Genomic DNA, 20,264 nt, shown 5'->3' on the forward strand with positions numbered 1-20,264 from the left:
CCGTCAAATGTAGAACAGATAACGAGAAGGTAAACCTAGGTCAAGTCGATTAAAGGACAGAAAGGACAGGTGTTTTCCATTGCGTCAACACTTCCATTATCCCTGCTGATCTTTATTCATTTAAGAAGAGTTGGCACTTGGCACAATCTGAGTTTCAACATCCATCCTCGTATATTCCTAAATGGAATGTTTTTTAAATACGGTCTATAATCTATATCTGTCAGATGTGCCAGCTGTGATTGGCGCTGGCAGTCCGTCTGATGACTTTAAAAAGATTTTACCTCAAACAACCTTTTTAACATATTTTTCCTACCTACTACTGGGATGGCCTTGGTGCCAGCGAGCTTTTCTGTGTGCAGGCCATTTTTCTGAGTTGACAACAAGAATTGGTTAAGGTTCCTTTGTGTCATGCTGCAGGTGTGTTTTTAACAAGGACTTAAACGATCCTTCTTCAGCTTCCCACAAACTAAATAGGTAATTCTTAGTCCTTTGCTGGCCCATCAATTTAATATCGGTCGGTCCTAAATCCAACTTCAATCCACTATTGACTGTTCCCTGTGCTAGCCCCAACATTTTTATTTCTAATTTCGTTTCTATAGACTGCAGAGAAGATAATTCTTTCTCGGACAATAGCTCACAACCATAAAGTAAAAGGCTAGAGCTTTTTAAATTACATGTGACACTTAAGACATCTGCAAAATTATGTCCCAACTTTGAGTTAAGCCTTAACAAAGAGCTCGCCATTGCATTTGCTTTTATTTGCTGCTGTGATATGTGGGATTTAAAATTCAGGTTTGTTTGAAATATGAGGCCAAGAAATCTGTACTCGCTCACCCTATCCAGCTGGACCCCATTTACCCACCACTTCATCCTCTGAGTCTTTTATTGAAAAAATACCATTATTTTAGTCTTATTGATGTTTATTATCAAATTATTTGATTTGTAGTAAGAGGCAAATAAGTTTCATTACCTCTGCAGACCCACAGGTGTCAGATCGATTATAACCATTTCGTCTGGGTAAAAAATTTAACATTAGTTTACCTCCTAATTTAGGAGGAAACTCTTGGGATGTGGTAAAAAAAACCAGAACATCCGCGAACAGCAATGGGACCAAAATACAACCCTGTCTCAAACCATTAGAGATATTTAATTTCCTTGAGAGCACCATTGCTTCCAAGTTCTATTTTTGTCCAAGAACCTTCATGGGGCTGCATACTAAATTTCAGGGGAGCCCGTGGCACTTTCCATTTTGCCATCTTATCCCAGCGAAGAGAACAATTAATAGTATCAAAAGCTGACGATAAATCAATGAATGCTGCATAAAGTGGCTGACACTTTTCCCAACATATTCTTTGACTATTGTTTTCCATGCATAACAACCGTCGATCGCAGAGTGCCCTCTCTGATTCATGGTTACTTTTCAGAATTCTTGTCACAAGGATAAATCAGTACAGATTCAGAGTTATATTGACCAAGAGAAAAGCTGAGGTGGCTTCTTATGGCCCCCAGACGAAATTTTGTCAAGAGTGACCTTTCTCACGGGTTCTTAACTAGACTCAAATACTGTTCAACGCCAGCAGTTGTTTGAAGGATGACAGTCCAGCAGGATGGGCTTTTTCAGTTATTTGGCTTATCAAGCACAATTTGAGAATAGCATAAAAAAGTGCTTCACCCTAGTGGAATTATCTTTGAAAATCAGTTGAGGGAACATCTAAAAATTTAGTCTACTGATGTTTTCAGAAATGTTCTTCATATATTTGAGCCACTGAATCCGTGGCCCTGGTCACATGATAGAGAATCTGCTTTAATTTCATGATTAGGTATGGCATATTTCTTTCCCCATATTGATAGCCAAAGTAACAATGGGCTGAGTTTAATTCCGTCTTTTGCATATGCTAGGAATAGTTATTCATGAAGAAACTAATGAGGGGTAGAGGGTAGTAGGCCTATTAGTCACCTGAAAAATCTGTTTTTTTTCTATCTGTAACTTGGTAGTATTCCTACGGCCCCAGATAGTAGCCCCATAGGTCAGTACATGCAAACATTTGCATTCACATTTTTCTATTAGGGGAAAATTGGTTTACTACCGATATTTCTAGCAAAGTCAAACAAAGTACCCACAAAGTGAGTAAATGGAAGACATCTATTTGAAAGACAGGGCATTCATGTACTGCATGAATCATATATAACCCCAGATACGGTAAATTATTCACCTTCCAAATCCACTTCCCCTTGATAAAGATGGGACCGATTCTGCTTGTTCTAGAGCCTCATACCAATTAATGGGTTTTCTGGAAGTTTGTCCCCAGGTCCAAATTATCCATAAAGTTTATAAAATGTTTTATTAGGGCTCTCATATCATTGAGTGTAAGTGAAAACAGAACTGCATTGTCTGCATAACGCAGGGCAAGGACAGATGTTGAGATAATTTTTGCATATCCTTCCCTGAAGAGAGGAAACGGGTGTTTTTTGCATATCCTTCCCTGAAGAGAGGAAATAGGTGTTCAGTCCATTAATATACAAAAGAAACAGGATGGGGGCCAAAACAAATCCTTTGCTAACCCCTCATTCCAGCTCAAAGGGCTCAGTAAATTCGCCCTTTGTGCTGTACTTTACTGAAGCTGTAACCCTGCAATGTAGTGCTCTTAAGAAGTCTACCAGGCCCTGTGCAGTGCCTTTCTGGGAAAGGATATTCTATTATTTCTGTCAAAGGCACTACTCAAATACAAAAAGAACAGATGATGGATGGAAACATCACCCCCAGTCACAAAGATCTGGGTTTAATCCATAGTTTTTTTGCTCACCACCCCACCCCGGTTTAGACCCAGCCATATGCAAATCAGTCTTGACCCTGTTCCTCAAGGGGACATACCAGCCCGAACTGCCAAGCCAGGTCCTCCCTGGACCGGAAACAAGCATCCAAGGACTGGTTTCAGGGTATCACCCTTCATCAGCTAGGCTAATTTGAATCCAGTGGTGCAGTGAGCACAGGACTCACGTCTGGGATATCCTTCCCACTAGGGGCAACAAATGCAAAAAGAACAGATGATGGACAGAATGCTGAACAATGCAACCATTCACCCCCAGTCACAAAGATCTGTGTTTAATCTATCATTTTTTTGCTCACCACGCCTCCCCAGTTTAGACCCAGCCATATGCAAATCAGTCTTGACCCTGTTCCTCATGGGAACAGTCCAGCCCGAACTGCCAAACCAGGTCCTTCCTGGACCGGAAACAAGCATCCTTGGACCCGTTTCAGGGTATCACCCTTCGTCAGCTAGGCTAGATTGAATCCACTGACGCAGTGAGCACGAGACCTACGTCTGGGCATACCCTTCCCGCTTGGGGCGACAAATGCAAAAAGAACTGCTGATGGAGGAATGCTGAACAATGCAACCATTCACCCCAGTCACAAAGATCTGGGTTTTATCCATAGTTTTTTTTTGCTCACCACGCCACCCCAGTTTAGACCCAGCCATATGCAAATCAGTCTTGACCCTGCTCCTCATGGGAACAGTCCAGCCCGAACTGCCAAGACAGGTTTTCCCTGGACCAGAAACAAGCATCCTAGGAACAGTTTCTGGGTATCACCCTTCATCAGCTAGGCTAGCTTGAATCCAGTGGCGCAGTGTGCACTACTCAAATCCATAAAGTAGAGATTAAGCTCCCACTGTTAGCTATGTATTTACTTATAATTAGATGTAAATTCAGGCCATGATCCTGGGTGCCAAGCCCCTCTCTAAAACCATATTAAACTGGGGATACTTCCATAGTCCGTTCTGCCCAGACCTCTAACCTGTGAAGGACTATTCGTCCTAATAACCATGACTTCCAAATCTAATAATGAGATCAGTCTCTAAAATCGGGGATCCTGTCTACTGACGTTTTCTGTATACAGGCACTGTAACTGCTGTATGCCAGGAACAGGGTGATTTGACCTTAACTGCAAAGTTCAATACATTAGTGATCATAGGGGCCCAGAGTTCAGTACTTTCCTTAGAAAGGTCCATATAGACCCCGTTTGGACCAGGAGCCTTATGAGCAGAACTGTTGTTAATATTTTTTGGTCACCTCACAGAGCCCAAATTTGATGCCTAACCGGAAGGACCGAGGGCCTTCTGACTAATCAGCTTCCCAACTGTATTGGTTTTCAGATAGTAGGCAATGATCAATGAGATACAAGATAAAACCTACAATAGCAATGAGCCAAGATGGAATATGTACATAGTCCTTTGCCTGTTGTGGCCAAGTTAGTAAATCCTTTATCTCGGAGCCTTTTTCTGCTGACTTGGAACTAAGGACAAGCTCAATCAGGTTATGTACGCTATAACTATGTTCTCTAGTTCCCCCTGATTGTACAAACCAATTCATAGTCTGGGATGTAAAAATGTGATCCTACCCTGACCCCATCCAATAAAGGATGCAATGAGGCCATCAATATCCCACACAATTTCAGCGCGATTGCAGAGGCAAGCACCTATACAGTTTTTCACCCCTTTAGCCTACCTTAAGGGGCAGTGGATGATTCTGGTTGGTTTGGAAGGGTACTAAGAGAAAGGAATTGGTACCTAGTTTAGAGTTAAAATCACCTCCAATGATAGCATTAAAACATTTGAGAACTAAAAAGGATCTATTCTCTAAATTGTGTATCGACGCAGATAATCAACATTACAATCCTTTTTATTTTGACTAGTTACCTTATAAAAATTGTTAATAACTAAAATCAGTTTTGTAGAAAAAACTTCCCATAACAGCTGGATTCCTGGATGAGTGAAGGGTACTGGAATAACCAAGTACTCCTGGGACTTCTGGATCAAGGTTATCATGCCACCCATAGTGCTTCCAGCGGTAGATCAAACTGACAGAACATAGAAGATTTGACATCCATCCCATATGATGTTGTCTGAGGACAAGGTTTCTTGGAACATATAATGTCAAATTTCTGTACCTATACAAGCCAGTCCTGCTCCAACAACTTGGAGGTAATACATGAGATATTCCAGCAAACTAGCTTCATCCGCAGCCTGTTTGTCCCTATTGAAGGATTCAATATAGCCTGAGTACTGTTATTCTCCGTTAACTGCCCTGATGCCACATTCACAGTATTGTCCTGTTGCTGTCAGTCCAATTCATTCAAATCTGTCAGTGATTAAAAACGGTTTACAGACAATATATTAGCTCCCTTAGACAGAATTGTATTACACAGTAGCATTTGATAGAGAGAGGAATGATCATGTTATAAATGTCCATGGAAAGTCCCAGTGGTAATAAACGAGTGTGCTCCTCTGAACATTTGACTGAAGGATTTTGGGAAATAAGGAGCTGAGCTAGGTCAGGATATCTGCAGTTAATGACCACGCAGTCTCCCCTGAATAATTTAGGAGTTTTCCAAATCCAATTCACTCTACGGACAACAAGGATACTGTCATAATCCGAGATGTTAATCTGTGGGTTTGGCAAATCAATGTTTAATCTGGATGTAGACTCCTTGCACACAAAAGTAACGGATGGACATTTGCTATCACTGCCACATACCAGCAGCTTTCAGGGGGAAGATTTAAATAAGATTGAGATGATTTGGTGTACTGTGAAACCTGGGGGAAATTATTCTTTGTCAAACCTGGTTTAGTACAGTTATTGTTTATACCAGCTGTTAGTTGCACCTGAACTCCGGGTCCATCAGGGGTTAAAGCCAAGTTTACAGTATTTGTTTGCCTAGTTGTGAGGCAAGGTTATCAGTGCTAAAGGTGATTATCGATGCATAGCTAAAGTAGCAGAGGGTAGAACGTGAGGCTCACTTTTCATTTTGGCCTCTTGGCAATAAACAGACAATTCAGCAAATTATTTTTCCAGAGAGCCTCTTCTTCAGCCAGTGGTGTCAAGCAAGATTTTAATATGGTCATAAGTTTCTCAACTAATGGATCCCAGCAGATAGTATTGCTACTCCCCAATCTTAAGTCAGAAGTATCTGGATTCTGAGTTGGCTGCCACAGGAGTTTCACTATTCTTTTGCCTTTTGCTATACACCACTGTTGTGTGGTCTGTGCAGAGGTGACAGTTCAGGCTCTGGTCTCAGGCAGTGATGGTAGCACCTCCATCTCACCCATTTCCTCGAGACTCAGTGGGACAGGTATCGTTGGTTAAGGATATTGGTGACAGATCACAGCTGTCTAACGAGAGGCGCCTTTCGGCTAAGTTTATTTCTTTAAAAATCAACCAGCTACCCTTCCCAAGAATGAATTTAGCATGGTACTCTTAGATTTGATAAATATTGTTGCACTTGGCAATATTCTCTTTCCCATCATCATTCTAGTGGGCCAGGATAAACCTAATAAAATTTACAGAAACAAAAATGTATAGCTTCAGTTGTAAATTGACACGTCAAGGTCCTCTAGTTTCCCTCAAGCAAAGAAGGGTGGCTCAGCCAAACCTCTTCCATATCATCTTGGCCTGGTCTTTGCCCTGGAGCAGCATGGGTGTGTCTGGTGCTGCAGGTAGCGTAGGTGAGCTATGTAGCGATGTGGACGGATCTTCCATCAATCTCAACTAATGGATCCCAGCTGATAGCATTGCAGGCCCCCTTAAGTTCAAGGCCATATTATCCAAAGTATCTGGATTCTGAGTAGGCAGGCTCTTAAGCAGAAATTCCTGCTGGCACTTAGGGAGTTTCACAATTCTTTCGAGTTTCACTGATATGCCACTGTTGCGTGGCCAGTGCAGAGGTGACAGTTCAGGCTACGGTCTCAGGTAGTGATGGTAGCATCCATCTCATTAATTTCCACAAGAGTTAGTGGGACAGGTTTTGTGGCTGAGGATGTTGGTGACAGATAGCTAAGGACAGGTGCCTTTCTGCTAAGTTGATCTCTTTGGTGATCACCCCGAATGCCCTTGGGGGGGGGGGTAGAATAAACCAAACACAGTTTACAGAAACAAAAGTGAAAATCTTTGTATGTAAAATGACACATCAAGATCCTCTTGTTTGCCCTCCAGCCTAAAGGTATTGCCCTGCCCAGCCTCTTCTGGGCAGTCCTGGCCTGGACTTCATCCTGACGCAGCATGGGTGCGTATAGACACTGCGGCTAAGGTAGCTGAGCTATGTAGCAATGTGCACGGATCTTCCAGCAATCAGTCCTCAGCAGCAGGGATTATGGGCCCTGCAGTCCTCTATCACCCACACACAAAAATTAAGCCTTTATGGCATCCTGCGCTGTGGGTAAGGTAGGCATGCTATGTAGCTCTGTGGGTTACTCCTCCACCAGTCAGCACCCAGCAGCCGGGATTATGGACCTTGTGGTTCGCTGTGGCCCCCACAACCCAGGCAAGCTTCTCTGCTCAGCGGATTTGCATGACAGTTTCAGCTCTTGCTCTAATACTGGGTTTTGACCTAAAAGCATTTTTCTAACATGTAATGCATGGTACTTGGCAGAGCTGTATTACTCCTTAATTGGAGCACTCAGTTCATAGTTTACCTCCTTACCACTAGCAGTGGATCATTCTTTGAAGGATTTGTTCAGCTGCCTGGCGTTCAGACTTGCTTGCACCCTTTCAACAGGAGAGGCTGCATGCCAGCTGACAGTGTCTTCCAATTCTGCTTCATCCTCTGGGATCACACTCATTAGTGCACCTAGCAGATGCAGGTGTCCTGGACCAGTCCAGACCAACTGTGAGTGTTTCTGCAGTAAAGGCATCACCCATATCTCATGCTGGACCTGATCATGATATCGGCAAATGTAGGCCTGCACCGATCAGGGACAGCGAACAGATGCAGCCCCTGCATGGCTGATCAGTGTGAACAGGTGTAGCCATGTTCTGGCCAATCACAATACTAGGCAGTTGCAGCCAGACATAGGCCAATCACAATACTGGCCACACAGAAGCTGATCACAACACTGGCTAATTGCGGCCATGCCCAGGCCAATCAAAACACTGGGCAGTGTGGCCACACACAGGCTGATGACATTGTTTGGAACTCAAGCAGGAATGGCAATTCACAGATTAACTCTTCAGATAGCAGTACAGCACAGGCTGAGTTTGACCGACAATCAGAGCCCCAATTGGGCTTTGACAATTACCAATTACAGTCACAATAAGAATGAATCAGAAGAGACTGCGGGCCTGCCAACGCCAAGGCCATCAGATGGCTCACCTCAGACTTTCTCTTCCTGGTGCCCCATAGACACTTGGGATATGCTGCACCTTTCTCCTCTTGGGAAGACACTCATCTTGCATGGGTAGCAGGCTCCTTCTCTCTGACATGCTGGCATTCTTCTAGTCTCTTTAGGACAGGTAAACAGCTCGCCCAGCATAAGATCCAGACTGAGGTGATGTCCTGTCACCTCTGGGAGACTGGGTGTCATTCAGACACAAGACCTAGTTACATAACAGTCCTCTGCGTACTTTACGGAGCATGCCCTTCTTTGGCCAGAGAGGACTTGGAACTGGAATCACAAGAGTAGTAATGGGTCACATTCTTATACACTGAAATCATACAGGAAATGTGTATTCCCTGTGTAACTATAGAAAATGTTTGAGGTGGTTCTCCCTTTAAGTGTCCTTTTCAAGTTGATCTCCAGGCACAGCCTTTAAGTAGAGTGATGCTTCTCCGAGCTGGTTAGTCTCCAAACTTCACAACAGAGGTACAAAGAGGTGTGAGGTTTCTGCACCTGACAGTTACCAGCAAACTGAAAAAGAAATCAGGATTAGGCAAAAGGCCAGGCCTCGCAAATAAGGCCATGCCTCACCTAAGGGCAGAGTTAGCAGTTCCACCCTGTTACCTAAGGACAGTATTCAGGAAGACTAATCAGCAACTCCTTACAAGCTGTAGGCCTAATAGGATTTTTAAAGGAGTCCTGCCTCTGAAATTGATCCCATAGGTCTCCATTACTCTGACTCACTCATAAACAGCACACATATACCATGAAGGCTATGCACATAAGTATGCACAACATACACGTATATCAGCGCTAGGAACTGGTAAAGACATGGAAATAGAACTTCACACAAATGGACTAGTAGGTCTCCACTCCAGTGACACAGATAGAAAGATCTGGTCACAACTCTGGATTCACAAAACACAGTACGCACCACCACCACAGTGTGCTTTTATTGACCGACTGTGAACAGTAATCTACAGTCAGTCAATGAGGACACTCTTGGTGTGTCCCTCCAGGTCAGAGGGCAAGTCCAGGACCTTCCTCGGGTCAAAAGACATGCCTAATCTTCTGCGCTCACACTAGAATAGTATGACACCATGGCTAAAATTAAAAAATCAAGAAACCAGATACTTGTAGTCAGGTACACAGAGCAGGGGAACACAAATATGTACCACGAAGGGGACATTCCCATCCCAGCACTGGCCGTCAATGGTCTAGCAGCAGATTTAAAGACTTATTGAATCCTTTGTGACTATTAGAAAACAGGAGAAAACATTGAGTACTAAAACTGGGGAAAAGTGTAAAGAAAGGTTAAGGGGCCTTAGTGGTATACATGGTTTGTTAATCAAATTAAATGCATTTAAAGTAGTGCATATGACAAATACTGTAAAGGTACTGCTGAAGACAAATTTTGCTCATTGGTGTCATGAAAAACACAAAGACATGCCCAACGGGACTGTTCTCACCACCCTTATTCATCATCCATTTAGGACTTTATTTAAGATCGCCACACCAAAATGAAAGTATAAAATTGACAACGAAGATGGGTCATTTGAAATCAGTCAAGGGTTAGCAGGCAATAATACAAAACTCAGAAATAGTGAACGGAGAATGCCAACAAAAAACACAACAGAAGGAAGGACTTGTACTTTTGATGTCTACATGGAACAAAGGAGGAACACTTGAGAAATACTGCGAAGGGTTACAGAGCCCGTTCAAGTAATAAAGAGAGTAAGAAAAGAAATACAACTGAGAGAGCAGAACATAATTAAAAGGTAGATTGTGAGAAAAGTAATAGGTCTTTAGAAATATTAAATGAATGAGACTTAAATAGCCTATCGAAGGGAATTCGTGTTAATGAAAGAGGAAATATTTGAAGCTAAGAAAAACTGTTTATAAAATAAAAATAAAAACAGTAGAGCAGGTGGTTATGAAGCTAGGCCATGAAGTTGTCTAGATTTATATTACAATTTACATATGATACTGAATGGGAAACATGTACAAAGCTAGTGGTGATCCTGAAAACCTGTTGTGATTAAGCCCTAAAATGACTGCATTTCGACGCCCTGCCTCAAAAATATTATCCGATGAAACAGCTTTAATGGTGATGTTAAATATGTTGGCACATCACGTCAAGATTTCTAGCATCCTCTTGGTGGGGTTAAGGGTATAGCACATTTTCCACAGAAGAGAGACAGGTGGGGTAACATGAAAGGTTCTTTTCAGCTATATACTGCAGCACTACCATAAATACCTCTAGAGACACTGCATTGTTTTCGGGGGTCTGCTCATGTTCACTGTTCCTCATATTCTCCCATTTTGGAAAAGTTATTACTGTGTTCCTGTCCTTAGGTAACACTGTTCTCCACATCCTGGCACTGCAACCCGTCAAGTCCATCTACTGCCAGATGTATGACCTTATCATGTCGTACAACAGGAAGCCAGAAGACACACCACTCGACAAGATCCGAAACAAAGATGGGCTGACACCATTCAAGCTGGCAGCGGTAAAGGGGAACACTGGGGTGAGTTGTCAAATCGTGGTAAGCGCTATCCTCAAACTAAACATTTCATGATATATGCTTTATAAAGCAATTTTCACTTTACTTTCTTGGGGTTCTAAATGGCACAAAGAGGTCATATATTGAGTCGTGGAGACATTCTCTAACAAGGAGGAAAATTGCATTTTCTGTTACTCTATACGTTCAGAAAAATGATGTCTGTGCATATTTGTAGATCTCTTGTGAAGATACTACATAACTTACAAATTTCGTAGCTACTATGCAAGCTCCAATAGTATGTAGTCTATTTGTATCAAGGAACCAGGAAATAATTACCACAGTTTCTGTAATCAGTATAGTAAAACTCATTTGGGATGAGTAAACCAGTAGCTACGCAATAATACATGTATTATTTGTAAAAACATTCCGATATGCCTTCTTGAATTGTCTTCTTCTGAATTTTGACAATATTTAAATACTGGCCACATTATATTACTCAAGTTTTCATTACAACACATAATGACACTGGATTGTGTGCAGTGCTTGTTCATAAAATAAATAAATAAGTTCCAGGACTCTTGTCAGGAGGCCACTGTAGCTTGCATCACCCATTCCCCTGCCAGCACTGTCAATGACAGAACCAACACAACTGCTAACCATCACACCGTACATGTTCAGACTATTCCAGGCCCCCAAAGTTATAAGAATTGCTTCGGTAGCAGGTACTAGTCATTTTAATGTATATTGAATTAATAAACAACTGTTGTTCTATTCACGCTAATTTAGAAAACGCCACCATTTATGAGACTGTCAAAAGTGCTGATGTTGACAATCAAGAGCCAGTGCTGAGCACCGGAAACCTCCGGATCGAATTAAGTACTGATTGAGTGTTTTGTAAGCTATATAAAACATATAAACACCCAGGGCCTCATTACCAGTTTGGCAGAGGGGATTTCACCATCACAAACGTGACGGATATCCCATCCGCTGTATTACAAGTTCCATTATATCCTATGGAACTTGTAATACGGCAGGCCGAATATCCGTCACGTTTGTGATGGAGTAATCCCCTCTGCCAAACTCGTAATGAGGCCCCCAGTCTTTGTATTGAGGCGCGTTCAGGTTTCAATTAGAATATACTTTTAATTTTGGATTCTAGTACAATTGTACAGTAGTAAATACACATTAAAGGTTACAGTGTTAATATTAATAGGGCGAATTGGAATAAAAAGTATTCATTGATGGCCTACAATTATGGGTTCCTCAGGATCAATGTGCACCTTCATGTTTAAGCCATGTTTGGTAAAGATCAGTTAAATGGCATGGGGGCAACACCTCAGTTGAGGGGTATTGCAAATTTTTCTGATCACTTTTCAATTGACATCGAAAACACCGCCAAATGAACATGCTCAAGTACAGTCACCACAGGATATTGCTAATGACAATATTAGCTGCTTAGCAGAGCTAATGCACTTGCAAATAAGTAACTAACAAAACAGTAAGCAAAAGGAGCTTTAGTTTTACTTATTTGTTGTTCTTCTTAGTTTTTCTTTCTCACCCATGCAATAGTTCCATTGCTTATAAGTGATTAATACATTGTTAACGCAGATCCTGTATCAAATATACTAGGAAGGAGCTGTGCCTTGATATAACCCCGTACAAAATACAATAGGAAGGGGTTTTACATTGGGAACTATTCTTCCTATACATATCTTTTACATCAGAAGGGACCGAAGAGGTGTGGGTTTCATCTAATTTCATTGTTGACTTTGTAATTTTATGTTTACCGTTTTAGTAGTATGGGAGTTAAACTACTTTTTCCTTTTGTCCTTTTAAAAGAAAAAAGCAGTGAACAAGCATTTATTTTTATGTGGTGTTACGTGCTGCACAGAGTTATGGCCTTCTGGGCTTCTGATCCAGACCTCCTCCCTCAGTAAGCCTTGAACTATTCTTTCTCACTACCCTGAGGATCCAATAGTATATTTAGTCCACTTATGAATTAGTTCCATTGCTCATGCAGATAGAGAAATTGTTGAAGCACACCCTCTGACAAATGCATTAGGGAGGAGCGTTGCATGGTAGAATCACTGACAAACATCTTGAAAAGGAGGATTGCTTTGTGATGTATTTGGCAAATGAATTAGGAAAAGGTTTACACTACATTGTGAAATGCATGACAAGTACAAAAGGAATGTGTTTTATATTGTGAATTCTGAAACAAATACAATAAGAAAGGTTTTACACTGTGAACTCAGTGGCAAACACCATATGAAAGAGCTTTACATTATATAACACTCAGAGAGACCTTCTTACACATATTTCCAGCTCACGCAGAACTTCAGAGGTCTGATTTCATTTTGTAGATTTCTATCACAATAATGAAAATGGCAACAATGAAAATTAATGATTTAATGAAAATATCACAATATAAATCTATAGTAAATTAATGGTAAAAACCCCTAACTTCAAATGAATGAAAACACGCAAAAATGGACATTTATTGAAAAAAAGTGTTTCTAGGGCTGTCATTTATCCTCCATCTACCTAGATCCTGACACTCAGCCATAAATTACAGCATAGAAGGGATTCTGACAGTAGAGTAGTGGAATCCTATCCTCCACCAGCAGTGGACTATTCAATCACCCTTTCATATTTGGGTGACAGTATTCGCTACCCAGTGCCAACATGGCCTGGAAACACAGAGTGCTAGAGCCTGCCTATTCTATGATGTGGGTGCACCCATCCCTTCCCCTGATTCACCTCCAAACTACTGAGACTCATCCTGGGGTTCCCCCAGGCCTGCACACCCTGGGAAAGGTAATTGGCTGGATCACTGTGGTCCCTGCCCTTGGGGAAATCCCTAGGATGGACAGTGGTACTACAGTGCATCAAAACCAATAAAGGGGGAATCCAGTGATTTGCATGGTCTGGGAGGCGAATTTAGCCCTATAGTGGTGTTTTCCAGATCAGGGCTCTACTAGGTGGCCCTACAGTGCCACTAGGCAGAGCAAGGACATCACCATGGCAATGGATTTGGAAGGCCAGTAGGGCTGAAAGACGTTGATTACAAAACCAGGAATGCATTCTTGCCCAGCTGTTTTAGCTGTGCCTGTTGAAGTGTCTTAAAGGAGGGCATGATTTTGCACCCTTTGCAATCTGACAAATGTCTTTTTGACCAAAGAGTGTAGGTGAATTTTCACTACACTTCACATGATGCTGTCTTCATGAGGATGAAAGTGTTGTTTGTGAAAAGAAAGGTACCCCCATAGCCATCGTAGGTGCAGTTTTTGCCAAATAGGGAACACCGATTTTAATTCTTGTTGAACTTGCATGAAGATCAGTCCATATATTTAAACAAAGTGAATGGACGGTGTTAAGGTTCTACAAAGACCAATAGTGCAATCTCTGTATTTTGTCCATCTTGGCACAGCCAATTCAGCTTCACCCATGGCTATACTTGTTTTAACAAAGTTGCCTCTTAATGATATTCCCCAGTTTTCACTTTCAGTTTGAAGTAAATAAGGGTGTTGTTTATATGTAACAACATCACTGGCCAGCTCCCCTCGCTACCTCCTAGCAGAAAACCTCCTTTAGTTCCCTGATTCTGCCTTGTTTCTGTTCCTATTGGGGCCTCTATCTTACCTTGCTTTTACTAACTTCTCAGTTTATTCTGCTTCGTTTTTCTGATTTCCCATGTACCTTCATCTTGCCTCGTTTTTTTTTAACTTCTCTGTGCCATATTCTGCTTAGTTTCTCTGATCTCCTCTGAGCTTTTATTCTGCCTCTCTTTTTCAGATCCTTTCTGTGCCTTTATTTTGTCTTGTTTCATAGCTTTTCTGCATTGCGTTATGTCTGCCAACTCCCTGACTCTCTTTTCACACACCTTTTCACTCGCTTCCCATCATCCCAGCCCCCGATACCCTGTGCTCTTCCCTCCTCCCATGACCTGCTTAATGGAAGTTGGCTGGTGTGTCAAAGGCAAGGACATCTGCACCCGTTCATGCCTGAACTCCGTTGCAGCACCAGTAACGTTGGATCTCCAACTCCCTGCAGCTACACCGCCACCAAACTTTGAGCCCTGAACATTGATTACTGCAACCACAACTGCTGCCACGCAGAGCCACGTTCCATGGTAGGACCTTTCTCCTGCCTATATTGGCCCTTCTACTGTTGTACCAGAGCACCCCCCACAGTGACAACCACCCCCTGCCAACCAAGTAGCACAGCAGTCCGACACCAGGACAACTCGTCAGCCTCATATTTAACATGCGATCTCTCTGCGAGCACGCCACCGAAATCTGGGACATCATCACCAGCCTTACCCCCGTTGTCATCTTCCTCACTGAAACCTGGCTCACTCCTGCATCCAGTCCCGATATCGCCTTAGCAACACCCAACAGCTACAAGATAGCACACCAGGACTGGGTCAACAAACACAGAGTAGAATCGCCATCATCCACAAAGGAAACATCCACTGCACCACCACCACAGATTACCCCACTCCAATCTTGGAACACCTCAGTTTCAAACTCGAAAAAGACAGAAAATCCACCATCAAGGGTACCCTCACTTACAGACCACTAGGACTGGGTCCTAGCTTTTGCAATGCCATCCTTGACTTCATAGCTCTGCTTGTCATAGACTCAAAAGACTACATCTTACTCGGAGACCTTAACTTCTACTGCAACAATTTCAACACCACCAACCTCCTAAAAAGCATGAACTAAATTGGGCTCACCCAACTGGACACCAGCCCCACTCACATCACAGGACACATGCTTGACTCTATCTTCACTTCAAGCAACAGAGTCAATTTCAGCACCATCTCCAAGCTCACTCAGACAGTCTGCGCAATCATCCACTTCAGCATCACCAGCCCTCCTGCCACTGCCCCCAAGCTTCCCAGCACCCCCCACCGCAGTTGGAGCAAAATATGAGAGAGCCAGTGGTCCAACGCCCTCAACCCTTTCCACCTGGAAACTGAACCCAACCCAGACCAGGCTGTCAGAAACTTCACCACCTGGATCACTGACTGTGCCAGCGGTGTCACCCCATCAGACCCAACAGACACAGGAGATCCACCGAACAGGCCAGATGGTACATCAAAAATCTGATAGCCACAAAACACAAATGTAAGCAACTAGAAATGAAATGGTGCACCAGCAATCATACCATAGGCAGCACCACCTTCAGGACGGCCCTCAACCACTACCACAAGCTACTGAAAGAAATAAAAAGGAACATCTTTGCGGACCGCATTGAAGCCAGCTCCAACCACAGCAAAGAACTCTTCCACATTGTCAAAGAGTTCTCCGACCCCACTGCCATTGAGAACAACATCACCCCTTCCCAAGAACTTTGCAACACACTGGCTGACTTATTTCACAGAAAGATCTCCACCATCTACAGAAACTTGAAAGCCCAGCCTACTCCCTCTGACATCTTCCACTACACACCCACTGAAGCCACCTTTGACCGCCTTGGTACCAAATGGGACTAGCTCACACAACAGGTCACCATAGCATCATGAACTTGGTCGACTCCAGAACCCCCATGGAACCCTGTCCGCACCAGATCTTCAACCTCAGGAGCAACAGGATTAGCAGTGAGCTCACCACTCTCTTCAATGGCTCTCTCATCTCGGCCACCTTCCCCAAAGGTTGAAAACATGCAGAAGTAAAACTCCTTCTCAAGACACCTACCACCGACCCTGTGGACCCCAAAATTACTGTCTCATCTCCCTGGTCCCCTTCCCTGGCCTGGAAAAGGCCATCAGTCACCAACTCATGCAACACATGGAGAATAACCGTTTTCTTGACACGTCTCAGTCTGGATTCCATCCTAATCATAGCACCAAAACTGCCTTGATTGCAGCCACTAACTACATCAGAACTCTTCTTGACTGATGAGAAACAACAGCTCTGATCCTCCTAGTCCTCTCAGCAGTATTCAACTCTGTATCCCACCACACCCTGATCAAGAGGCTAAATTCCATTGGAATTCAAGGAGACGCCCTCAAATAGATTGCCTTCTTCCTTACAGAAGAGTTTAGAGAGTTCTCTATCACCATTCACGTCAGAGCCCAATTACATAATCTGCGGCCTTCCACAGGGCTCGTCGCTTAGCCCCACCCTCTTCAGCCCCCTGGCCAACATGGTTGTAACCCACAGATTAAACATCATATACCTCACAGACGACACCCAGCTCAACCTCTCGCTCTCAGAACGCCCCTCCCCACAAGTGCCAACATCCACAGATGTCTGAAAAGCCTTGCTGACTGGATGAAAAACAACTGCCTGAAACGCAACATAGATAAAACGGAAGTGCTGATTTTCAGCAACAACCCCTCCCTGTGGAACGACTCATGGTGGCCAGCAAATGTGGACCCTCTCCCACACCGACCAACAGTGCTATACACCTCGCCATAATACTGGACAGCAAGCTAACCATGAAATTCCGGCTCAACGCAATCTCCTCCACCTGCTTCCTCACACTTCACATGGTATGGAAAATCTTCATGTGGCTCCCCATCAACACCAGACACACTGTGACCCAGGCCCTAGTCACCAGCTGTCTGGACTATGGCAACACACTCTATGCAGGAATCACAACCCACCTCCTATCGATACTGCAGACCATTCATAATGCGCTGCAGACTCATTCTCAACCTCCCCAAATGGACCTACATCAACCCTCATCTCAGAAAACTGCACTGGCTCCCCATATAGAAGAGATGCCAATTCAAGATTAGAATCCTCACCAACAAGGCCTTGCACAACCAAGATCCAGCCTGCATCAACTACTGCATGAACTTCCACCAGCCCTCCAGACACCTTCAATGTGCGTCCCTCTCCCCCATTCACACCTCTCATATTCACCGAAGTAACAGTGGAGGACGTTCCTTCTCCTACCTCACTGCAAAATCTTGGAACAGTCTCCCTCTGGACCTCCAAACCTCTACCTCTTTTCTGGAATTCAGGAAGGCACTCAAGACATGGCTGTATAACTGATCTCTCCAGATACTGCCTTATACTCAGTGCCTGGATACCCTTCAAGGTGATTAGTCACACTTTACAAATTCACTGATTGATTGACAACTAAAGTCATGGGTTCCTCGAAGGCAAGAAATATATGTGTTAAATAGTATTGGCAACATAGCTGACATTGATGGGCTGCACAATCAGTGGTTCTCAATTGTGTGGATAACATTTTGACTTGATGGATGCCATTTATGAAAACGAAATAAAATCCATCTAGAATTACACCATATCTTGCCAGTTTGTTGGGTAGCACATTGTAGTTGATAATATGAAATGCTTCTGAGACATCTAGTACCATCAGTGACACACTTGGTCGTTATTTCTAGATGCAATAAGCTGTAATCCAGTGTTCACTAATGTGGTGTCACTTAATCTTTTGGGCAAAGCCTTGTTGGAAGCCACCTAGACTATCATTGGCTTCCATGTTTTGAGGTAGTTGTGCAATTACTACCAATTTGCTTGTTTTTTCAGTGCCCAGAAGGCCTACTATAGGTCTTAAGTTAGACATGAAATCAGGACCTGCACATTCTGTTGAAGTAATATGGTGAACATAACATGATTTGGCTTATGAGAGAATCCTCTAATGAATAGAAATGCTTTCATGAGATTCGTGAGAAGTGGGGCAAGTGCAAGCAGGCCTTGAAGTATGACTTTTGCATTGCAGATGTCTGACAGTGAGGAGGAACTTTGTATATGATAGTAGGAGCATAGTGTTGATATGGGCAAAAAGAAACTCACAAAAAACGTTGACTATCTCTGTTGCTCTTGAGGCTCAGTTTGTTCCAGGGAGTGCAATTTATGTCTCATGTTTCACCTGAGAAATTCAAATATAAGTGGATGGGTAATGGATCACATTGGATTTCTGTAGCAGAAGTAAATGCAGAGAAACTGGGGTTGTTGGTTATTCGTTCTGTATGAATCTGGAATAGTAATTTGCTAGACTTATTTATTTTGCCAAGTGAAGCAATCAGTTGAGGATTATTTGTCCTGGTAATGGCTGGATGGATCAAGGGAGTATATCCTGCTATCCCTGTAGTCACCTGTTGGCTGTGATTTGTTTTTGACATCTCAAGTGCACTACTCCTATGTTTCATTTTATGAACCTAATGAGTGAAACTCTTGTGTTCCTTTCTGTTATTGATGTTGGTTATGTGAATTTTAATGCACAGCAAACACAGTGAGAAAGGAGTAACTACCTTTTCTAGTGACCAAATGTGATTGTTGGGGTCTTCAATAGAGGATTTCTAAAACCAATAAAGTTGAGGAGTTGGTATCCAAGTGAATGTTCATCCAGCTTCGTGGAAGTGTACCTTTGGGCCAGGCCTTGTGCCAAGCTTACGGTCAATAAAGAAGTTAAAGAAGCAGAGGCCAATCCATGAATAAAAAAGATAGCCCATTTCTGGTACCATTTAAAACCGAAGGCCCAGTAATCAAGGTTACAAATATGGGAAAGGGTACTTAGATGATTGTGAGACATTTAAATTATTTGGTAGTAAGAAAGAGGGGAATCCCCAACTAGAGTTCAAATGACTTCAGTAGGGTTTTTTTTCCAGAAAAGAAGGGTGCAGTCTCTACACAATGTGTAGTAAAAAAAAGTGTATTACCTCCTGATCTTCACCTACTTAGCTGTAATAACTGGGCCACAGTAGACACCCACAGATTTTTCTCCCCTCCCTTCTGGAATGTCAGGCCTATACTACATTCTATCCTCCGCCTGCTCAATCACCCACTGAATATGCATCTCATACAGAAGCAAAGTCAGTCTTGCAATACGCTTCAAAGACCTAGGATGATAGAAGCAATCCAGCAACCTTAGGGCCAGATTTAATAGAATGTGCACTAAGCCAAATTTGGCAGCATCGTGCACCGTCCTTTTAAAAAAACATGGTTGCGCCATATTTACTAGAATACGGTGCACCCCTGTGTTTCCACCTGCACCAATCGCTACATTTGCTGCTGTGCACCAACGCAACAACCCTTGCACCATAGTGCAAGAATGGCTGCGTTGAGGAGGAGATTGTTATTGTGCAGGAAGAAACACCTTCCTTCACAAAAACAATCTTAAATGGTGATTTGCTCTTTCTATGTATACTGCATTTTGCAGCACACATAGAAAGAGCAAAAAAAAAAGGAGAAATTAAAGCATTTTTCCTCTTTGTGCTACGCTAATGCCACCCCTGGGTGGCGTTAGACTTTGGCACTGCCTAAGGTTTACGAAAAGTCGTAAATCTGAGGCAGTATCAAAATTCAATGGGTGTTGCTTTTGCACGCCCACAGCAACACCCATTGCGCGCCCCTTCCATGCAAAGTGCTGCATATGAAGGGGCTGTATTTACAAGGTGGATTTAAGCCACAAAAAATGGCTTAACTCACCTTGTAAATACGGCACAGGGCATTGCTAGGGGATCTTAAATATGCCCCTTACTTTCCCATAATCCAACCTCTACTATGTCCACATATGTGTTTGACCATATCAAAACCAGACCTTTCTCAGAATGTCTACTGAAGTGTAAAGCAATGTAAGTGTTTGAAGATCCAAGGGCAGTATAAAATCAGGACAGCATAGAGAC

General features: G+C 42.9%; 1 protein-coding gene across 1 annotated transcript in view; it reads left to right on the forward strand.

The window, feature by feature from the left end:
• The window catches only part of LOC138284998 (transient receptor potential cation channel subfamily V member 6-like), a 215,865-nt gene that overhangs the window by 117,513 nt on the left and 78,088 nt on the right, over nt 1–20,264 (forward strand). The window contains exon 6 of the mRNA XM_069224398.1: nt 10,506–10,678. Coding sequence (XP_069080499.1) covers nt 10,506–10,678 — 173 coding nt within the window. The remainder of the gene's footprint in view (nt 1–10,505; nt 10,679–20,264) is intronic.

The sequence above is a fragment of the Pleurodeles waltl genome, chromosome 3_1 (genome assembly GCF_031143425.1).
Source record: "Pleurodeles waltl isolate 20211129_DDA chromosome 3_1, aPleWal1.hap1.20221129, whole genome shotgun sequence".
Classification (NCBI taxonomy): Eukaryota; Metazoa; Chordata; class Amphibia; order Caudata; family Salamandridae; genus Pleurodeles; species Pleurodeles waltl.